Source organism: Oncorhynchus kisutch, linkage group LG6, assembly GCF_002021735.2.
Source record: "Oncorhynchus kisutch isolate 150728-3 linkage group LG6, Okis_V2, whole genome shotgun sequence".
NCBI classification, from domain to species: domain Eukaryota; kingdom Metazoa; phylum Chordata; class Actinopteri; order Salmoniformes; family Salmonidae; genus Oncorhynchus; species Oncorhynchus kisutch.
In genome coordinates, this window is record NC_034179.2 from 45,423,100 (window position 1) to 45,446,326 (window position 23,227).

At 42.6% G+C, this 23,227-nt stretch overlaps 1 protein-coding gene across 2 annotated transcripts in view; it reads right to left on the reverse strand.

The window, feature by feature from the left end:
- LOC109892904 (unconventional myosin-VIIa) overlaps positions 1–23,227 on the reverse strand; it is an 85,459-nt gene that overhangs the window by 55,193 nt on the left and 7,039 nt on the right. The window contains exons 2-10 of one of the 2 annotated variants that reach the window (XM_031826790.1): positions 11,464–11,532; positions 8,951–9,064; positions 8,436–8,588; positions 6,834–6,851; positions 6,069–6,253; positions 5,657–5,778; positions 4,449–4,591; positions 4,195–4,308; positions 1,368–1,521 (exon numbers count right to left, since the gene is read on the reverse strand). In XM_031826790.1, the coding sequence (XP_031682650.1) occupies positions 1,368–1,521; positions 4,195–4,308; positions 4,449–4,591; positions 5,657–5,778; positions 6,069–6,253; positions 6,834–6,851; positions 8,436–8,588; positions 8,951–9,064; positions 11,464–11,481 (1,021 nt within the window). In that variant the 5' untranslated portion in view covers positions 11,482–11,532. The remainder of the gene's footprint in view (positions 1–1,367; positions 1,522–4,194; positions 4,309–4,448; positions 4,592–5,656; positions 5,779–6,068; positions 6,254–6,833; positions 6,852–8,435; positions 8,589–8,950; positions 9,065–11,463; positions 11,533–23,227) is intronic. The other variant, XM_020485770.2, reaches the window with a different exon arrangement.

Below are 23,227 nucleotides of genomic sequence, written 5' to 3' on the forward strand. Positions count from 1 at the left end.
GAGGATGAAAGGGGGAAAGCAAGTCAATTAGCCAAGAAATGTTGCTAAGTGCATTTATAACTTCTAACTCAATATCTAACGTGTAGTCAGGTGCCAGTTTAGGAAGACTACCCCTCAATAAACCTCTCGCAAAATTCACTAGGTGAGAACAAGACAGGGCTTAAACAACTAACACAAACATTCCAATGACTCTTTGGCATCACTTCTCTAGATAGACACTGTACTATCGATGTCAGGGATGGGCAACTGGCGGCCCCCGGACGCCCTCAGATCCATTAAAAAAACAAGAATTAGTCGGGGTCTCAACTTACTGTTTCAAGTTAGAATAGTAAAATACACAAGGTGCAATTTCAACATTTTCTCTACACAACATGGCAAAATCTGTAGAATTGCAGGAAATTAGCTGTAAAACAGAAAACGTTCCTCTCTGCCCCATGGCAAAATGTGTAGAATGGAACGAAATTAACTCTAAAAGTTCAAAGATTTATCTCAACTGTCAAGAGGTGTACACACGTAGGTACGCAGATCAACTGAGTTCACATTTTTTGTGGCTCCCACCCACATCAAAGGCCCTTCCCTGATCTATGTAGTGTGTGTTCATGCCAGTGTTGGTTACTCAGCGGTAATATCGCCTCAGTTTGCTTCTCCCACAAGTAATCGTCAATAACACTTTTAGGTATATCTTTTTAAATCACTTGTGGGCAGGGCACCAAATTAACATGTGTAATTGGTGGCACTGGCGCTCCCAAGTATAAAAAGTTAGGATCACCATATCAAATTTATGAGCACAAGAAAATTAGATTTTTGGAATTCATTGAGATACAGCATATTTTGGGCCTAAATGAATTCTTGCTACTTTTTAAGCACATGCTGTGCCCTAGAACCTAATATGTAACACTATAAATACATTAGCTTATTATAAAAGTAAAAATGTTGATACGAATACCTGTCATTGAAATTTCAAAGTAATTTGTGGAATATTAGGTTTCTACATTGTGTAAAAACACAATTTTCCTATTGAGATGCATTACATTTAAAATTGTGCACTGTCTCTTTAAAAACGTCAGGTTTGTGATGACAATATACAAGAGATCTGTTATTCATTCATTGCTATGATCGTTGATCTCCTGATTGTTTTCATAATTGCACAACGCCCCCAAAATAAAACTCCTGGCCTAACAAGCAAAATATTTTGTTGCATATTAGTCACACTTTAGGGCCCTGCTTGTGGGAGCAGCAAACAGTGCCATGAACATAATCCTTTTTTCCCCTACAGTTGATCTTCTCTGTCTAGCTCCTGTGCCAAATTGAAAGTCATTGTAATTGTGCAACAACACTCTCTTTCCAAAATGGCCGCCTCAGCTCACCCTCGTAGCGCAATTTGCCCATGTGCAGGATGGCCGCCAGTAGTTTGGATATCTCCCAGTTCTCCGTCTCTGTGAACATCAGCACCTTCATGGCCGACAGGATGCTTGAGTACTCCTTCAGGTCGTCACGGCTGTCACACTTCGTACAGTTCCCCTGGATAGGGACACACACATAAGCATAGGGCTGTTGCGGTGACCATTTTACTGCCACAATAGCAGCCACGACTCCAGTAAAATTTCACAAGACCGTTGAGTCAGGTAATCTCCTCGTATGTACTCTGGACATGCTTAGTGGTACCCAACTCGCTTAACGACCATCAGGTCGCTAAAGGCCTGGTACTCAGGGCTCAATTGTCACTAACCACTCTGATATCAATGCAAATGCAATCGAAAATCACATCCAACACTTAACATCACCTCGCTGTGATTGACCAATTTGAAAAAGAAGTTCAACAGGAGGTTGAAATTGCGTGGAAAACATGGTCGTTGTGAATGTTGTTTCAAAGCCTAACACAATGAAATGGACAGCGCTTTATAAGGTGATAATTAAAACATATGAATATTAGGGCTTATACATATGCATAGGCCTATATACTGTATGAGACCAAGCCTGAAAAGAAATCTGAATTAATATAATGATTGTGTATTATAGTAATCGCCTTTGAGTGTGGACTTATTTTGCGTACTGGATGGACTGGTTACCTTGTGCTACGCGCCAAACTTTCTATCCACGAGTCTGGGAGAGAACGTACAGAGTTGGCCTAAAATGATTGTGAATTTGTATTGATTTTGAATAGCCAAGTAATAGGAAATGCTGTATATTTTCATAATAAATAGGCTGACCATTACCTTTAACAACAGAATATCTCACCACTGTGCATTTCCATCTCCACTCCTCTCCTTCATTATTTTCTCGAGCAAGCAGAGGGAGGGGCTGTCAATAACAGTTTATTCATTAAATGTGTTTCGTTGTGTAAACATGTTACTATCGATGTTCCCAAACAGATTTCACTTGGTTTCTCAAATTAAGCACGGGGTAGTTGCAGGAACAGGGTTGGAGAACCCATGGCATACAGAGTTTGGGCGAGAGGCTGCATGCTCATCAAACAGTGGTTGATGTGTGGAGTGAAATAACCAGAGTAGTCTACCCGGCATGAGTGATCCAGCGGGAAAGCAGCCTCTATTCGCTATTGGAGTGCATACGGATGACATATATTTTTTCCCCTGCACCTGTTACTGCCCATTTGATAATGGGCCATTCTAAAGCGAAACTAATTTGACATATTAGTTCAAACAAGATTCAAAAGAGAATACTCTGATGGTTGAAAATATGATCACTTGATAAGAGAACAGAGTGTGCAGCCTGTGGCAAGGAACCGACCGCAAGCTTTTTTTTGTTGCGACTTTCTCAAATAATCAATAGCTTGTAGTCGCATCATGCAGCCCATATATGTTTAGATTTCTAAGACATTCTAAAGGTCATTCACAACTAATGTTGGCAAATAACTCTAGATTTAGCATATAGGACCTGTTTCAAATGATCACTTTTATGCTCAACATAACCACTTCATTTGCTCACTCGCTTCGGAATGGAGTTATAAAATCATACAATAATGGCACAGGATTTATAAACAAGCATATCTTGTCTGCTAAATGAACAAGCCTACAGCCTATGGCATTGACGCATAGTCAGATAACATATATTATGCCAACTCAAATTGTTCATCTGAAATATATTTCAGAATATATGTTAAATAAATAAATACAATTAATTCAAAATAAATAAATAAATAATACATTAAATAAATAACATAAATATATGTTTCTTTAGACCTTAAATAATTGATTGGTTGTGAGGGTGTATATTAAATTGATTTATCAGACGTGTTTAAATGTAGATGTTTCGAAGACCTGGAGATGTTTGTGGAGACCTGGAGATGCTAAACATGATTATGTTAATTAGAGTAAATTACCTTGAGACCAGCAGTCGTTTGCATGACAATAACCGGCTGACAAAATGTCATGACCACCACAGCCCTAGATGCACACAAACTTGCGTACACACAGAGTGTATGCACATGTACACTGGGAGTTATAGACATGCACACAGGACTTCGATACAGTACCAGGAGGTGTTAGAGGAAGGCCCTAAACATTGTCAAAGGCTCCAGCCACCCAAGTCATAGATTGTTCTCTCTGCTACTGCACGGCAAGCTGTACCTGAGCGCTAAGTCCCTCAAGCAATAAGACTGCTAAATATTTAACCAAATAGCTACCCAGACTATCTACATTGACCCTTTTTGCTCCTTTTGACTCCATGCACAGACTGGACTCTAACCACACACTCACACATAGTTACACTGACACTCCAACACACACACAGCACATACACACAGGCACACATTCGCCACACACATACTGGCACACTTCCACACTCATCACATACGCTGCTGCTACTGATGGTTATCTATCCTGTTGCCTAGTCACATGACCCCTACCTATATGTACATATCTACCTCAATTTCCTCTTCCCCCTGCACATAGACCCAGTACTGTTACCCCATGTATATAGCCAAGCTATCATTGCTCATTGTGTATTTTTTCCTCATATTACACTTTTTTTTCTATATCTTTTTTAATGTTATAATTGTCCCTATTCTGCATTGTTTGGAAGGGCCCGTATGTAAGCATTTCATTGTTCATCTACACCTGTTTTTTTTAAAAGAATGTGACAATTAAAACTTGATTTGACACACACACACACACACACAAAGATGTGTGCATGCACATACTGTAGCACACGCACGCTCACACACACACTACTCACCATGGTGAGGTAGGGGTAGTCAGTGGCGAGTCCCAGGCCAAGCTTTTTCTTCAGCTCTGGGGACATGCCCCTCAGCATACAGTAGAAAATATGGTAGTTCCTCTCATCCGCAGCCTTTCGGAAGAGAAACAGCAGGTTCATGTTCATTCGGTACAAAGTTGAAGAAAATGGGAATCTGTCTGAAAACTTGAGACGTCTCCATTATGTACTGTTATATTCTGGCCCCTATATATCCCCTCCCCCTGGACCCTTACCTGTCTGCAGACTCGGGACTTCTCCAGAAGGTACTGTTCTATCTTGGCCCCCTCAATGGCCCCTCTCTTGTTAAAGTGAATGTCGATGTATTTCCCAAAGCGACTGGAGTTGTCGTTCCGAATAGTCTTAGCGTTCCCGAATGCTGCATGGATGAAAGAATAAAGGTTTGAGTTAGCGTAACAGATGCAGTTCAGTGAACCATGCGCGCGTGATAAATAACCTTGCCTGAGACCCTGAAGACTTGTGTTGGTGGGACCCCAAGCGAATGCCTAGGGCTTTAGCACACCGTGCTAACAGTATTGTGGCATGCAGTATACCCGGGTTTCGAACCCTGGTCAGTCACATTAGCTAAGAGAGATATAGACTGGATGTATACTGTAGGGCGATGCATCCTTTTCCCAGTCCACATGTAGAGTACCCAGATAGAAACTTTAGAAGGACATTAGACCTGGATAAGAGGCTCAGTTGTTGTGTTAATTCTGGGTCACACTAGATGTCATAGAAAGGTGAATTACTGCCCTGCGTGGCTTAAGCTATACACCAAACTGTAGGATCACTACTCATGGCCTGGAAGGTGTTTACTTCACCCCTGTACTAGTTCAGGGGAAGGCACGCACATCCTACATCTGTCTATCTGTCTTTGAAGAACGCATTCCAAGTTCAGCTTTTCCTACACAGCTTCTGTGATTCTAGCCTTGTTACAAACCATAAACAAACCCTAAAACTGCCTCTGGGGCAGTTTGGAGCGAGTGTATCTCTAACCGGAAGGTTGCGAGTTCAAACCCCCGAGCTGACATGGTACAAATCTGTCGTTCTGCCCCTGAACAGGCAGTTAACCCACTGTTCCCAGGCCGTCATTGAAAATAAGAATGTGTTCTTAACTGACTTGCCTGGTTAAATAAAGGTAAAATAAAAATTAAAAATAAAAATAAATAAACATAACATTTACCTTGCCATGTAACACTAGGACAAGTTGGCCTAGGCAGAGACAGACAGCAAGCACCCTAGCTATTAAATGTAAGTGCATGTAGTGAGTCTCACAGAATTCAATAGAACACTAGAATGGACATTGGCATCCAAGAAACACAACTACAAGACAGCAATCTTGGTCTGTTTTTTTTCTCTCAATTCGACTGGTTTGTAATTTGACCAAGATGGCTGCCATTAATATCCCATTCTAGTGTCTCATCTCTATGTTGAGTCTGACCTTCCAGTATGGGGTTGGCCTCCAGGACCTGTTGCTCTATCCAGGAGTGTTGTCCACTGATTGCTGCCAGGAACTGCAGGATCAACTTGGTGCTCTCTGTCTTACCGGCCCCAGACTCACCACTGAGGAACACAGGAGGAGATACAATATTTTTCTGTACAGAGGCAGACAAGCAGACAGACAGGCAAACACCCATGCAGGCACGCAGGTGCTTGCGTGCACACACACACACACACACACACACACACACACACACACACACACACACACACACACACACACACACACACACACACACACACACACACACACACACACACACACAGAAACTCAAACACACACACAGAAACTCAAACACATATACACTCAAATAGAGGAACACAACACACACACATCAATACAATACACTAACCTGATGATACAGCACTGGTCCTTGTTGTTCCTTTGCATGTTGAAGTAACAGTTGTCTGCAATGGCAAAGATGTGAGGTGGCATCTCCCCAATCTTCTTATTGGTGTACAGGCGGATATGGTCCGGTGTGTAGATGGGCAGCAGCTGGTAAGGGTTTACTGCCACCAGAATTGACCCTGTGTAAGTCTGCAGGCAAAGGTCAAAGTCAAAATGTGAAATGGTCAAGGGTCATGCCAAGATCAGGGCAACGATGTCATCCGTGAGGCTTTAGTGATCGCTTGATTTGTTGCTAGTGATAGTACGATTTGTTGCTAGCGATGCCATGATTTATCGCTTTCTTTCACTGTGATTGTGATTAGGGTAGTCACTAGGATTTTGATCACTGAGATAGTGTGTTGTAAGCCTGATGACAACTGATTGTTAAATTAGAGCTACAAAATCATTGGAAGTTTAAGTTCTTGAACTGAATTTAGGTTGAAAATCACCTTAATGTGCAAAATGTATAATAGCCCATGATTTGTTGCACCTCCAAGTCCAGGCCAAAGCTCTGTTGCGTTCTAAAGGCCCTAAAGGCTCATGTGTGTTTGACATTTACGCTTCAGTGGTCAAAGCACACTTAACAAGCTGGATCAAAGGTTAAGCCTGAAGCAGAGGCCAGCCTTCAGCCCAGCAGAGATTATAGCCATTCATTGATGCTAGCAGGAGTGCTAGCATTAATGAAATGGGCTAGCTTGTTAGCAGGTTTTCTTCTGTAGTTTGTACTCACCCTTCCCCCACAATTTGTCTATGTAGAGAAATAGGGAGGGAGATGAAGAGGAAGAGTGAGAGGAAAGAACCATAATAGTTGATGAGGGACCGACTGGGGGACACACACAGGGGCTGGGTCTCAATACTCTATAACAGCTTCCTTAAAAACCTCTTGGAACTAGGGGGCACTATTTTCATTTTTGGAAAAATAACGTTCCCAAAGTAAATGGGCTATTTTGTCAGGACAAGATGCTAGAATATGCATATAATTGACAGCTTATGATAGAAAACACTCTAAATTTCCAAAACTGTAAAAATATTGTCTGTGAGTATAACAGAACTGATATTACAGGCGAAAGCCTGAGAAAAATCCAATCAGGAAAGGACTCTTATTTAGAAAGCTCTGCGTTCCTATGCGTCACCTATTGAGCAGTGAATGGGATATCAACCATATTCCTTCTTCTATGGCTTCCCTAATGTGTCTAGTGTCACAATACATAGTTACAGGCTTTTATTTTGAAAAATGAGCCTGAACGACAACATTATGTCAGTGGTCAGCTGGAGGCTCTCAGAGTGATTTGTGCGTAATAGACAAATGCGACCATTGTTTCTCTCTTTCCTACTAAGAAGTTCCCTGTCCCAGTTGATATATTATCGAATAGATATTTGAAAAACACCTTGAGGATTGATTATAAAAAACATTTGCCATGTTTCTATCGATATTATGGATCTAATTTGGAATATTTTTCGGCGTTGTCGTGACCTCAGTTTCCAGTGGATTTCTCAACCAAACGTGAAGTACAAACAGGTATTTCGGCTATAAAAATCATCTTTATGGGACAAAATGAACATTTGCTGTCTAACTGGGAGTCTCGTGAGTGAAAACATCCAAAGCTCATCAAAGGTAAACAATTTAATTTGATTGCTTTTCTGATTTTCATGACCAAGCTGCCTGCTGCTAGCTAGGCATAATGCTATGCTAGGCTATCGATAAATTTACACAAATGCTTGTCTTGCTTTGGCTGTAAAGCATAATTTCAAAATCTGAGATGGCAGGGTGATTAACAAAAGGCTAAGCTGTGTTTCAATATATTTCACTTGTGATTTCATATATGAATATTTTCTAGTAATATTTTTTGTCCGTTGCGTTATGCTAATTGGTGTCAGTTGATGACAATTCTCCCGGATCCAGGAGAGGGAGTTCCAAGAACCCCCAGTACCATAATGGACTGGACACGTTTTCATCATGTGTCCTGCCAGAGCAGTGATACTGGAGGAAAGAACATGAGGAGAGGAAATTGTTTCAAACTGTTGAGACACAACCAGGCAGGTAAGCTAAGGAACCAGTGGGGGGTTGTGGCCAGGGGAAGAGTGGAAGAACATAACCAATATGCTAGCATAACCATTTAAGAAAGTAAGTCAAATAACCAAGCAGACAAATCCTATAACAGTTTATCATACATTAACAACATGAGCTACACATCACTAAACAAGGTCACTATGTTTTATAGAATACGTTCTATACCACACTTCCTTGTTGTTTGAAGGACTCATACAATATAAAATGGTGGTCCTGTAGTGGTACCAAAAGCGAGCAGACAGTGTTGCAGGGGTGACTCACATAGATGACACACTCGTTGTAGCGGATGAGCAGATTGCGCAGGATCCCGGCCTCGTTTAGGTCCCCCAGGCGGATCATGTCCTCCACCCCGTGGATGGAAGTGGGATGCATGGGCTTAATGTTGGTGGCATTCTGGGGCAAGATCCAGTGCTCCTAATGGGGGAACAGTCACAGCCATTGAGGAACTATGGTGTCATAGGCTACTGTGTGTCCATGTCGGTTTGTTAGATCAAGTAAAGGCCCTGTTTGAATCCTTCCTTCATTGGAGTAATCACTGATATAACATGACTGGATAGGTGTAAGCAAGCTTTCCATGGCATTACCTTCAATTATGTCATGTAATGATAACTTCAAGGAAAGGAGGAATGAGATGTATTTCAGGAGTATTCGAACAAGGCCAAAGTCTTGTTTCATCAACGTCGCGTCAATGTTTTGTCAAAGTATTGTCACCATCTTGTAACGTCTTGTCAATGTCTCATCATGTCTTGTCATTGTCAACTTTTTTGTGGACTCACCCTCCCCTCGTCGTCCAGCACCTGGATCTGTCCCGAGTCACAGAGCTTGACCACGGCTCCCACCGGAACGACGAACTCCCGGCCCGTCTTGAGGTCCAACCAGACATAGTCTCCCTGGAACGCAACCACAAATACAACCAGTGATCAGGAAGGAATTGTCAGAAAACTCATTCAGCAATTGAATCTGCTAGATCTTTTCGAGGGCTGCAAGTCCCATACAGAGATTTTGACACAAGTTGAATACATTACATTTGCCATTCCAATATGTTAAGAACATGATTTCAATATATTGTCTAATAGGGGTGGGTCTAGCTCTGTTCCAGGATGTGATTTTCATGTTTTTTTAATCCCCACGTTACACCCTGGACTTGTTGTCAATATACTTTCAAATTCAAATGCATTTCAAAACACATTTGTTTGTATTTACTGAAGTACATACATACTTGATGAGAATGTGATTACATTACAATAGTTATATAGTTATTACAATAGTTATATAATAAAATCCACTAGTAACATCTCACTCTGCCAACAGACTCAAAAGTCTGGTCTAAGGTCACAAGAGTGGAGCAATATCACACTTAATCAAATCAAATTGTATTAGTCACATGCGCCGAATACAACAGCTGTAGACCTTACAGTGAAATGCTTACTTACGAGCCCCCTAACCAACAATGCAGCTTAAAAAAAATATGGATAAGAATAACAAATAATAGTAACAAGTAATTAAAGAGCAGCAGTAAAAAAACAATAGTGAGACTATATACAGGGAGGGGAGGGGGGGGGGGGGGGGTACCGGTACAGAGTCAATGCACCTCATAATCCCTCCTGACACATTGGTATTTTTATTACATCAAAGCTATTTTCTGTGCACTTCCTAAAATAACCAAGAAGTTCAATCCAAATAAAATAAAGTATGTTTTAGTCTTGCGTATTGTTCTGCATGGAATACGTTGGCTAATTTGAAGACTGCCAATTTCCAATAAGGGAAATTAGGTTGATGTAGGCTTAGCCTCGTCCAAATGCAGACTTTATAGGAAGTGATGTAACATATCACTTGTTGCTAGGAGGAGGTGGGGCTGTTTCGAGAAGGTTTGAATATTTTGAAAATGCATCCTTCCCTCCTTCAGTCCTTGTTATCACTACTCTAAATTATGATTGGTGAAAACAAGGCCTATGCCACAAACCTCCCATGCCATATCAGTGATTACTTCAATGTTTGAGAGGCACAGTAAACAGATAAACAGAACCTTATAAAAGGGCTATGTTGAGCAGCCTACTATAAATCCCTGCTGTTGATCAAGGTGAGATTAAGAAATCAGCCCCAGTCAGAGAATGGGTTTGGTCACATTTTAGTGTTAAGCTGCCATGTTGTTTTATTGTCCCCCACATTGAAATCGAAGAGGGGACTGTGGATCTGTCTCCGTCCGTTAGTACGTTAGTGACATATGATATCTCAGACAGCACCGGCCTGATTTTGACAAAACTTGGGCGAATGATACCATAGAGATCTGGCATTTACAAAATAACCCTGATTGGCCCAAGGCGGGAGCAATAGTCATTAACAGAAATGTGTTAGTCACACGCAATATTTCAATTGGGCCAAGGAGGCATTGTGGGTGGGTGATGACTTTATTTACTGTTGTTCTGTTTTAACATGCTGGACACACACTGACCGTGCTGTTATTCCATCTCTCACAAACCACCCAACCACGTGTAGATCCAATGAACCGGAAAACAACAACACATTTAGTACCGAATCAATCAAGAAAGCACCATTCATTTGGTCAAAGTTTCATTGAGTAAATGAAACCAAATGTGCATTGCTTTAAGAATTACTTTGACTCCCCAAAACCTGGTTACCAGCTTTGCTAGAAAAAGATGCCGTTAGCACTAAAAAACATAAAATATTGCATTGCAAAACCAAATTGAGGTGAAACGTCCATGTCACCATCCCTCCGTCTGGACATCACAGATGTCTTACTGAGGGCATGAGATGCATGATTCATGGCTAGGCTATTGACATTGAGGTAGCCTACTCAGGATAGTTCAGAGATTTGACATATTTTAATAATTTAATTTTGTATCCTTACCTTGAAAGCAGTCTATGGACAACAAGTGACAGCAATCCACACTTTATTTTTGTTAAACTTTATTTTTGTCAAACAAAAAATGTAATCAATGAACTATCCCTTTAAAAACCTGGATAAAGTGATGTTTAAAGTTCCACAAACCCTGTCTGACTAATGATGGGAGACTGAGGGTGCCTGTTAGCTCATGCTATGTTTGGTATTTTAACGTGTCACAACAGATATCACTGTGTCCTCTGGTGGGCCAGCTGATAACACAACATAGCCCCTATCCTTTTAGCATTTAAATTAAGTCTCGCCTGCAAAGGTCGTCCACAGGGTGTGTGTGTGTGTGTGTGTGTGTGTGTGTGTGTGTGTGTGTGTGTGTGTGTGCATGTGTTTGAAAGAGAGAACGAGTGAGAAATAAGGAATTCTACTCTGTACCTGTTGCAGAATGACCATGGTTCAGCTTCCGGTTTATTCCAGGACATTAGAAGTCACCATGTGAGGCTCCTGGAATAGAAGAAAAAAAATGATAGACATGCATATCAGACCTACAGGACATATGCACACGTAGAAACTGGCCCAGAGGGGATTTGAACTACCACTGCTGGGGGGCATATGTAGTCCATACGCAGTTGTGTTGACCACTGGCACAGTCTAACTAATGGTAAAGATTCACCACAGGGTTCTCTCTATACTGTGGTTCTCACGGGATAGATGGCTAGAGTCTATTGTCCTGTGGTGATTGGTGGACCAGACCCCACACTGTCTATGGTTAGAGGAATACCACTTTAATCAATTGGAATTAATGTGTATAAAACGATAAACCTTTCTGCTCACGGAGAGCGAGGGTACACACATATGCTTGTTGTCAGACCCTCCATTACATTGCAAGATTAAAGACATGACTCTACATTAATTAATATGTCCCCAAAGCAGTTGTCATTGGATGTAATGTGTAGTATGGCTATCAAATGAACCCGTATTGGTCACATAACCATGTTTAGCAGATGTTGTTGCGCATGTAGCAAAATGCTTGTGTTCCTAGCTCCAACAGTGCAGTAATATCTAACAATTCACAACAATACACACAAATCTAAAGTAAAAGAATGGAGTTAAGAAATATATACATATTAGGACGGCAATGTCGGAGTGGCATTTACTAAAAATACTGCAGAATAGAATACAGTATATACATATGAAAATGAGTAAAGCAGTATGTAAACATTACTAAAGTGACAAGTGTTCCATTATTAAAGTGACCAGTGATTCCATGTCTATGTATATACTGTAGAGCAGTAGCCTCTAAGGTGCAGGAATGAGTAACCGGGTGGTAGCCGGCTTGTGATGGCTATTTAACAGTCTGATGGCCTTGAGATAGAAGCTGATTTTCAGTCTCTCGGTCCTAGTTTTGATGCATCTGTGCTGACCTAGCCTTCTGGATGGTAACAGGGTGAACAAGCTGTGGCTCGGGTGGTATGGCTGTCTGAAATTGCATGGCACCATATTCCCGATATAGTGAATTACTTATAGCCATAGCCATTGAGGTAGTGCACTAAATAGGGAATAGGGTGCCATTTCAGGCTATGACTTCTGCAGTTTTCTTCTGGACTGATCATCCATTGCACAGGGGCTTTCTGACCTGTGCTCTGGTCCGATTCACTTCCCTTCTTTTAAATGTGCACTCGTTCGCTCCTTATTAGGGATTTAAAAGCATTTCATACAACGGGTGGTTAGGAATTCAATTGTTAGTCTATCCTGCCCATGATATACTACACAACATACACATGGCCACATAAAAAGTGGCATTGTTTACATCGCTACCTAGCACCAAACTACTACTGCTACTACTTTTACAGATCCACTGTCTCATCTGCCAATTTGTAAACTTGATCTCCACTGTAAAAAGCATCTAGACATTATCTCTGACATTTGCAACATTGTGTCCCATTATAATGTCTCGTCAGGACGAGACAGACAGGCAGCTTTTCTTAGCCAGTCCAAATCATGAATCAGCATAATTTGTACGGATATATACAAAGAAATGTCAATGGAAAAACAGGTCAAATGAAATGCAGCTAGTTTGCTGCCTATCCAGCATCAGTCTAAAGTGATTGTGTTAGCTGTGTAGTTGGCTAGCAAGCAAGATGGGAAGAGCCTCCATAGCATCCATTTTGTTTGTCATAGCAACCTGCAAAGCACTGGAACGATCAACCAGCGCTTGGATAGTTTTGCTTTACATGGCAGTCAAGACGAATAGAACTAGCGACCATAGAACATCTGAAATTGCACTTGACAACCAGTGTTTGAAAGTAGCATCACATTTTTTTTTTTATGTATGGATTAGGAAATAATCTTTCTTTTAAATGCTGGTAACCCATTGTATAAAAGCAATAATACACTCAAGTCCATGTGTTATGACATGTTTATCATGGCTTCGCATCGTGGCTATGACCAAGTCACAGCCAAGATAAAAAATGTCACATAGCCTATAACACACAGCCTATAACACACAGCCTATAACTAGTACTGTTTAAATGTGCAACACATAGGAAGTTGTATTTTTTTGCAATGTAATTTCAGAAAATATCCATAACATATATGCAGTAACAGTGGAATGACAGTGTTTCACAGTAGTATTTACATACCAGTGTTGTGATTGGCTGTGATATTTGCCTATTGACTTCTCCTGCCAGAGCGGCATCTGTTTTCAAAATGGGAAAGCTGTTCTTACTTTGTGGCTATGTTATCTAGTGGATATCACTTTGCCATTTCCTAGTTGCTAGAATTCTACACTGTTACCTCCACGGGCACAATGGAGTTTCCACCATATATCTTACACCTGTGACCTTAAAGTCCATGTGGACGAGTGAACAAGTGCACATCATGGAGAAGGCAAGAGAATCGGAACAAAAACCAGTTCCCTGATCTCACACACGCACAGCCAAACAAACACACACCATGATTGTAATCCACAAGTAAACCGTCTAATGAAATTAGGCTCTGGCTGAGAAAGCTTAATCAGGCAGCTATTATTTCAGATCTCCATGACTACAGTTAGTTGTCTGAATGAAAAGACTCCCTCTCTCTCTGATCCCAGTGAGCATAACTCCGACCTGTCACCTGACTAACACACACACACCAAAGACGTTGACGCTAACCTTTCAAAGACCCTAGTAGTAGTACGGACTTCCTCCAATTGTGGTTATTATGGTTCTAACAAAGAAGGAATGACGCACCCACTAAGAAATAATTAACAAACACGCCAATCTACATGCAGTGGATTGTCCAAAATGGGATACATTTCAAGCAATCACAATTTAAAACCTGTCCTTCACTGTATAGTCAATGCAAATAGTTATAAATAAATAGGAGGCAGCTGAATGCAAGTGTTTACTTTAGTATTCAAAGAAGAGACGCATTAGCCTCGTCCTAATGTGTGTTGGCATGGCAAGTACAAACAGATCTGGGACCAGGCTAGAGACACATCGACACTCAAAAGGCTCATGAATAAAGAGACAGAGTGAGATGACTGTATTTGGCTGTCAGACAGCACAGTAGCTTTGTGCCTGTATTCATAAATGTTCTCAGAACAGGAGTGGCTATATAGGATCTGTACATATAATATTATTCATGTTGATATAAAATGCTAAACTGATCTTAGATCAGCACTTTTACTCTAAGATGCTTTGTAGATACAGACCCTGTACCAGATCATCACACCTACTCTGAGACGCTTCAACTTTGGACCCTGGGCATTCTGGTCATGTCATTTCAAGTGTCAGTTGCTGCTGTTCGGGAGACCAGGGTGGTGTCTATCTATATAGCTCATAATGAAACCCCCTTTATACATGAAAACATTTACATTAAAGATACATGAAGTATGTGTGTCTGAAATTGCATTGAAGCAACTGTGCCGTGAGGCACCATTCACATGCAGTTGAAGTCGGACATTTACATGCACTTAGGTTGGAGTCATTTAAACTTGTTTTTCAACCACTCCACAAATTTCTTGTTAACAAACTATAGTTTTGGCAAGTCGGTTAGGACATCTACTTTGTGCATGACACAAGTCATTTTTCCAACAATTGTTTACAGACAGATTATTTCACTTATAATTCACTGTATCACAATTCCAGTGGGTCAGAAGTTTACATACACAAAGTTGACTGTGCCTTTAAACAGCTTCGAAAATTCCAGAAAATTATGTCATGGCTTTAGAAGCTTCTGATAGGCTAATTTACATAATTTGAGTCATTTGGAGGTGTACCTGTGGATGTATTTCAAGGCCTACCTTCAAACTCAGAGTCTCTTTGCTTGACATCATGGGAAAATCTAAAGAAATCAGCCAAGACCTCAGAAAAGAAATGGTAGACCTCCACAAGTTTAGTTCATCCTTGGGAGCAATTTTTAAAGGCCTGAGGGTACCACGTTCATCTTTACAAACAATAGTATGCAAGTATAAACACCATGGGTCCACGCAGCCGTCATACCGCTCAGGAAGGAGACGCGTTCTGTCTCCTAGAGGTGAACGTACTTTGGTGTGAAAAGTGCAAATCAATCCCAGAACAACAGCAAAAGACCTTGTGAAGATGCTGGAGAAAACAGGTACAAAAGTATCTATATTCACAGTAAAACGAGTCCTATATCAACATAACCTGAAAGGCAGCTCAGCAAAGAAGAAGCCGCCATAAAAAACCCAGGCTACGGTTTGCAACTGCACATGAGGACAAATATCTTACTTTTTGGAGAAATGGCCTCTGGTCTGATGAAACAGAAATAGAACCGTTTGGCCATAATGACCATCGTTATATTTGGAGGAAAAGAGGGATGCTTGCAAGCCGAAGAACACCATCCCAACCGTGAAGCACTGGGGTGGCAGCATCATGTTGTGGGGGGTGCTTTGCTGCAGGAGGGACTGGTGCACTTCACAAAATAGATCACATCATGAGAAAGGAAAATCATGTGGATATATTTAGGCAACATCTCAAGACATCAGTCAGGAAGTTAAAGCTTGGTCGCAAATGGGTCTTCCAAATGGACAATGACCCCAAGCATACTTCCAAAGTTGTGGCAAAATGGCTTAAGGACAACAAAGTCAAGGTATTGGAGTGGCCACCACAAAGCCCTGACCTCAAACCTATAAAAAATGTGTGAGCAGAACTGAAAAAGAGTGTACGAGCAAGGAGGCCTACAAACATGACTCAGTTTCATCAGCTCTGTCAGGAGGAATGGGCCAACATTCACCCAACTTATTGTGGGAAGCTTGTGGAAGGCTACCCAAAACGTTTGACCCAAGTTAAACCATTTAAAGGCAATGCTACCAAATACTAATTGAGTGTATGTAAACTTCTGACCCACTGGGAATGTGATGAAAGTAATAAAAGCTGAAATGAATCATTCTCTCTACTATTATTCTGACATTTCACATTCTTAAAATAAAGTGGTGATCTTAACTTACCTAAGACAGGGATTTTTTACTCTGATTAAATGTCAGGAATTGTGAAAAACTGAGTTTAAATGTGTTTGGCTAAGGTGTACGTAAACATCAGACTTCAACTGTATGTGTAATTACCATGACCTGTACAGGTATGGTACAGGTGTTTAATTGCTATATTGTAATTATTTTGCCACTATGGCCTATTTATTGCCTTACCTCCCTTATCCTATTTCATTTGCACACACTGTATATAGACTTTTTTTCCTATTGTATTATTGACTGTATGTTTGTTTATTCCATGTGCAACTCTGTGTTGTTTGTGTTGCACTGCTTTGCTTTATCTTGGCCAGGTCGCAGTTGTAAATGAGAACTTGTTCTCAACTAGCCTACCTGGTTAAATAAAGGTGAAATAAAAAATAATAATAATAAAAATAAATGGAAATGTTAAGGAAGTCTATACAGGTACTTATATACAAGAATGTCACATCTTGCTCTTGTGTAATACCAGTGCAAATAATCGTCCTCATACAGGGAACACTTTCATTGGACATCTTTACGCTTGTTATTAGTGTCGCAGTTGCATCTGGGTTGAGCACAGTGTCATGCCGTAGCCATGTGGATCAGCTGGTAACGTAGTCAGGGGCAGGAGGAAAAGAGGGGATGAAACGAGGAGGAGGTAAGAAGTCTAGAGGTTGGGGTAGGGTCAGGCCTTTAAGGGATTAATCAGATTCCTGGGGCTAATCTCAGTGCTTATACAAACAATAATTTAATATTGACTGCTGAATCATAGGCTGCCTTGGGATCAAAGCCTGGCTCCATAGCCACCTACAGTGGGCACAGGGGGCATGGCCTGGGTCCATTTCAGTACCTTGCTCCTTTCCCTAGGCTCTACCCTTTTTAATTTCTACGGAATGTGAAGGACGAGATAAGTGAAAGAGATAATCTGGGCTCAGATATTATTTTACAAATAGGAGAGGAAGTGCTTTGTGACACCCAGCAGCTGTCTGTGCCTGACCCTGTTGTTGGTGGGTGAAAGCTTCACATTTGGGCACATGCTGGAATGGGTTGCCAGATTGGTCCCTTGTGGTGCTGGATAAGAGGCTCTGTCTTGGCATGTGTGGTGTGAGGAGCAGTACTTCCATCCAGATGTACTATAAAGATAGTGATACACAAAGGGCTAATATATACAGTACAAGTCAAAAGTTTGGACACATCTACTCATTCAAGGGGTTTTCTTTATTTTTACTTTTTCCTCCATTGTAGAATAATAGTGAAGACATCAAAATGATGAAATAACACATACGTAATCATGGAGTAACCAAAAAAAGTGTGAAACAAATCAACATATATTTTAGATTTGAGATTCTTCAAAGTAGCCAACCTTTGCCTTGATGACAGCTTTGCACACGCTTGACATTCTCTCAACCAGGTGAAATTGTGTCACTTCTCTTGCATTCGTTGCACGCAGAGTCAGTGTATATGCAACAGTTTGGCCCGCCTAATTTGCCAGAATTTTACGTAATTATGACATAACATTGAAGGTTGTGCAATGTAACAGGAATATTTAGACTAATGGATGCCACCCCTTAGATAAAATACGGAACAGTTCCATATTTCACTGAAAGAATAAACGTCTAGCTTTCGAGATGATAGTTTCCGGATTCGACCATATTAATGACCTAAGGTTCGTATTTCTGTGTGTTATTATGTTATAACTAAGTCTATGATTTGATAGAGCAGTCTGACTGAGCGGTGGTAGGCAGCAGCAGGCTCATAAGAATTCATTCAAACAGCACTTTCGTGCGTTTTGCCAGCAGCTCTTCGTTGTGCGTCAAGCATTGCGCTGTTTATGACTGCAAGCCTATCAACTCCCGAGATTAGGCTGGTATAACCGATGTGAAATGGCTAGCTAGTTAGCGGGGTGAGCGCTAATAGCGTTTCAAACGTCACTCGCTCTGAGACTTGGAGTATTTGTTCCCCTTGCTCTGCATGGGTAACGCTGCTTCGATTGTGGCTGTTGTCGATGTGTTCCTGGTTTGAGCCCAGGTAGGGATGAGGAGAGGGACGGAAGCTATACTGTTACACTGGCAATATTAAAGTGCCTATAAGAATATCCAATAGTCAAAGGTTAATGAAATACAAATGGTATAGAGAGAAATAGTCCTATAATTCCTATAGTAACTACAATTTAAAACTTCTTACCTGGGAATATTGAAGACTCATGTTAAAAGGAACCACCAGCTTTCATATGTTCTCATGTTCTGAGCACGTATCTTAAACCTTAGCTTTTTTACATGGCACATATTGCACTTCTACCTTCTTCTCCGACACTTTGTTTTGGCATTATTTAAACCAGATTGAACATATTTCATTATTTATTTGTGTAACGGTTCTCTTGTGGTGAAGGAGAGTCTGACCAAAATGCGGCGTGTAGATTGCGATCCATGTTTAATCAACAAACGTAAAACACGAATCAATACAAAAACTACAAAAAACAACAAACGTGGAAACATAACGAAAACGGAAACAGCCCTATTTGGTGAAAACACAGAGACAGGAACGATCACCCACAAACACACAGTGAAACTCCTAGCCACGGCAACCCTACTTAATAACACGGGACAGAGGGGCAGCTCGGGACAGAGGGGCAGCTCGGGACAGAGGGGCAGCTCGGGACAGAGGGGCTCTTCAGACTCCGGCAGCACAGGAGAGGAGGAAGGCTCTGACAGATCCTGGCTGACTGGCCGATCTGGAAGAGTCTGGTTGACTGGCGGATCTGGAAGAGTCTGGCAGACTGGCGGATCTGGAAGAGTCTGGCAGACTGGCGGATCTGGAAGAGTTTGGCAGACTGGCAGATCTAGAAGAGTCTGGCTGACTGGCGGATCCTGGCTGACTGGCGGATCTGGAAGAGTCTGGCTGACTGGCGGATCTGGAAGAGTCTGTCTGACTGGTGGATCTGGAAGAGTCTGGCTGACTGGCGGATCTGGAAGAGTCTGGCTGACTGGCGGATCTGGAAGAGTCTGGCTGACTGGCGGATCTGGAAGAGTCTGGCTGACTGGCGGATCCTGGCAGATTGATGGCTCTGGCTGCTCCATGCTGACTGGCGGCTCTGGCTGCTCCATGCTGACTGGCGGCTCTGGCTGCTCCATGCTGACTGGCAGCTCTGGCTGCTCCATGCAGACTGGCAGCTCTGGCTGCTCCATGCAGACTGACAGCTCTGGCTGCTCCATGAAGACTGGCAGCTCTGGCAGCTCCTTGCAGACTGGCAGCTCCTTGCAGACTGGCAGCTCCTTGCAGACTGGCAGCTCTGGCTGCTCCATGCAGACTGGCATCTCCGGCTGCTCCATGCAGACTGGCAGCTCTGGCTGTTCCATGAAGACTGACAGCTCTGGCTGCTCCATGCAGACGGACAGCTCTGGCTGCTCCATGCAGACTGGCAGCTCTGGCTGCTCCATGCAGACTGGCAGCTCCATGCAGACTGACATCTCTGGCTGCTCCATGCAGACTGACAGCTCTGGCTGCTCCATGCAGGCTGGCAGCTCTGGCTGCGCTAAACAGGCAGGAGACTCCGGCAACGCTGTAGAGGCGGAAGGCTCTGGCAGCGCTAAACAGGCGGGAGACTCCGGCAGCGCAGGAGAGGAGGAAGGCTCTGGTAGCGCTGAACAGGCGGGAGACTCCGACAGCGCAGGAGAGGCTAGGCGCACTGTAGGCCTGATGCGTGGTGCAGGCACTGGTGGTACTGGACCGAGAACACGCACAGGAAGCCTGGTGCGGGGAGCTGCTACCGGAGGGCTGGGTTGTGGAGGTGGTACTGGATAGACCGGACCGTGCAGGCGCACTGGAGCTCTTGAGCACCGAGCCTGCCCAACCTTACCTGGTTGAATGCTCTCGGTCGCCCTGCCAGTGCGGCGAGGTGGAATTAGCCCGCACTGGGCTATGCAGGTGAACCGGAGACACCGAGCGCAAGGCTGGTGCCATGTAAGCCGGCCCAAGGAGACGCACTGGGGACCAGATGCGTAGAGCCGGCTTCATGGCATTTGGCTCAACGCTCAATCTAGCCCGGCCGATACGCAGAGCTGGAATATACCGCACCGGGCTATGCACCCGCACTGGGGACACCATGCGCACCACTGCATAACACGGTGCCTGCCTGGTCTCTCTAGCCCCCCGGTAAGCACAGGGAGTTTGCGCAGGTCTCCTACCTGGCGTAGCCATACTCCCTGTGAGCCCCCCCCCAGAAGATGAATGTGCAAGTAGAGATACTGGGGTGCAAAGGAGCAAGATAAAATAAATAAATACAGTATGGGGATGAGGTAGAAAGATGGGCTGTTTACAGATGGGCTATGTACAGGTGCAGTGATCTGTGAGCTGCTCTGACAGCTGGTGCTTAAAGCTAGCGAGGGAGATGAGTCTCCAGCTTCAGTGATTTTTGCAGTTCGTTCCAGTCATTGGCAGCAGAGAACTGGAAGGAAAGGCGAACAAAGGAGGAATTGGCTTTGGGGGTGACCAGTGAGATATACCTGCAGGAGCGCGTGCTACGAGTGGGTGCTGCTATGGTGACCAGTGAGCAGAGATAAGGCGGGGCTTTACCTAGCAGAGACTTGTAGATAACCTGTAACCAGTCGGTTTGGCGACGAGTATGAAGCGAGGGCCAACCAACGAGAGCATACAGGTCGCAGTGGTGGGTAGTGTATGGGTCTTTGGTGACAAAATGGATGGCACTGTGATAGACTGCATCCAATTAGTTGAGTAGAGTATTGGAGGCTATTTTATAGATGACATCGCCGAAGTCGAGGATCGGTAGGATGGTCAGTTTTACGAGGGTATGTTTGGCAGCATGAGTGAAGGATGCTTTGTTGTGATATAGGAAGCTGATTCTAGATTTAATTTTGGATTGGAGATGCTTAATGTGAGTCTGGAATGATAGTTTACAGTCTGACCAGACACCTAGGTATTTGTGTTTTTGAATTTGGTGGTCATCCAACATAAATATGTTGTGTTTTCGCTGTAAAACATTTTTAAAATCGGACACGATGGGTAGATTAACAAGATGTTTATCTTTCATTTGCTGTATTGGACTTGTTAATGTGTGAAAGTTCAATATTTCTAAATATTTTTTTCAGCTGAATTTTTTCACCCTGGCCCCAACAGGTTACCTGCTGATCCACTTGTCCTTCAGTCAAGGAGGTGACTGAAAATGTTGTGATGCTTGATGCAAGAAACCACTTTACAATATAAAATGCATTATTATTCACATACCATTATTACAGAGAATCAGACAAATTATGCTACCCTCTGCCTATTGGCTAGTTAGTTTATTCCAGCCAGTCTCAAAATACAACACTGCCCCTTTAAGACAAGAAAAACCTTGTTACCTGACTCACTTTTCAAAGATGTTCAGAAACGTTTTGTGTTCTTGTTGGAAGCAATCACTCCCGTATTGCCGACTACAAATGATCTATATTCGGGCTAATAGCTCACTAACTAGCAAAGGAAATGAACAAAATGTGCCCACGTGGCTACATGCAGGTCTCGCTTTGATCTCAAAACAAGCATACTCACTACCGCTTATGCTGTAAACACAGTCCAGTTCAAAGTAAATGGCACAGATCCATAGAGTGCATTCAGAAAGTATTCAGAGCTCTTAACTTTTTCCACATTTTGTTACATTAAAACCTTATTCTAAAATGGATTAAATAGTTTTCCCCCTCATCAATTTACACACAATACCCCATAATGACATTTTTATTTTTGCAAATGTATATATATATATATATATATATATATATATATATATATATAAATAAAAATGGAAATATCACATTTATATAAGTATTTAGACCCTTTACACAGTACTTTGTTGAAGCACCTTTGACAGCGATAACAGCCTTGAGTCTTGGGTATGATACTACAAGCTTGGCACACCTGTATTTGGGGAGTTTTCCCCATTCCTCTCTGTAGATCCTCTCAAGCTCTGTCAGGTTGGATGGGGAGCGTCGCTGCACAGCTATTTTCAGGTCTCTCCAGAGATGTTTGATCCGGTTCAAGTCCGAGCTCTGGCTGGGCCACTCAAGGACATTCATAGATTTGTACCGAAGCCACTCCCGTGTTGTCTTGGCTGTGTGTGTAGGGTTGTTGTCCTGTTGGAAGGTGAACCGTTGCCATAGTCTGAGGTCCTGAGCGCCCTGGAGCAGGTTTTCATCAAGGATCTCTCTGTACTTTATTCTGTTCATCTTTCCCTCGATCCTGACTAGTCTCCCAGTTCCTTCCTCTGATTAAACATCCCCACAGCCTGAAGCTGCCATCACCATGCTTCACCGTTGGGATGATGCCAGGTTTCCTCCAGACGTGACGCTTGGCATTCAGACCAAAGAGTTCAATCTTCGTTTCATCAGACCAGAGTCATTTAGGTGTCTTTTGGCAAACTTCAAGCGGGCCGTCATGTGGCTTCCGTCTGGCAACTCTACCATAAAGGCCTGATTGGTGGAGTGCTGCAGAGATGGTCTCTGTGGGCTAATAATTCTTCAGTCCCAGGGGAGCTGTGCCACAGTCTAGGGGCTACTGCGTGCCTGAGCACGCATGCAGCTTAGAGGGAACATTGATTACGATGGTATTTGTTTTTGTTGTTGAACCGTTTCTGGATAGCATTTACTATAACTGGCCCCTGGATAAAGAACTAAGATGGCAATGTAAATCAGTCAACTACACCAGGGCTTTCCTCCTATTCATGGACTAGAGGGTTACTGAGGTTGGAACCAGGCCTCT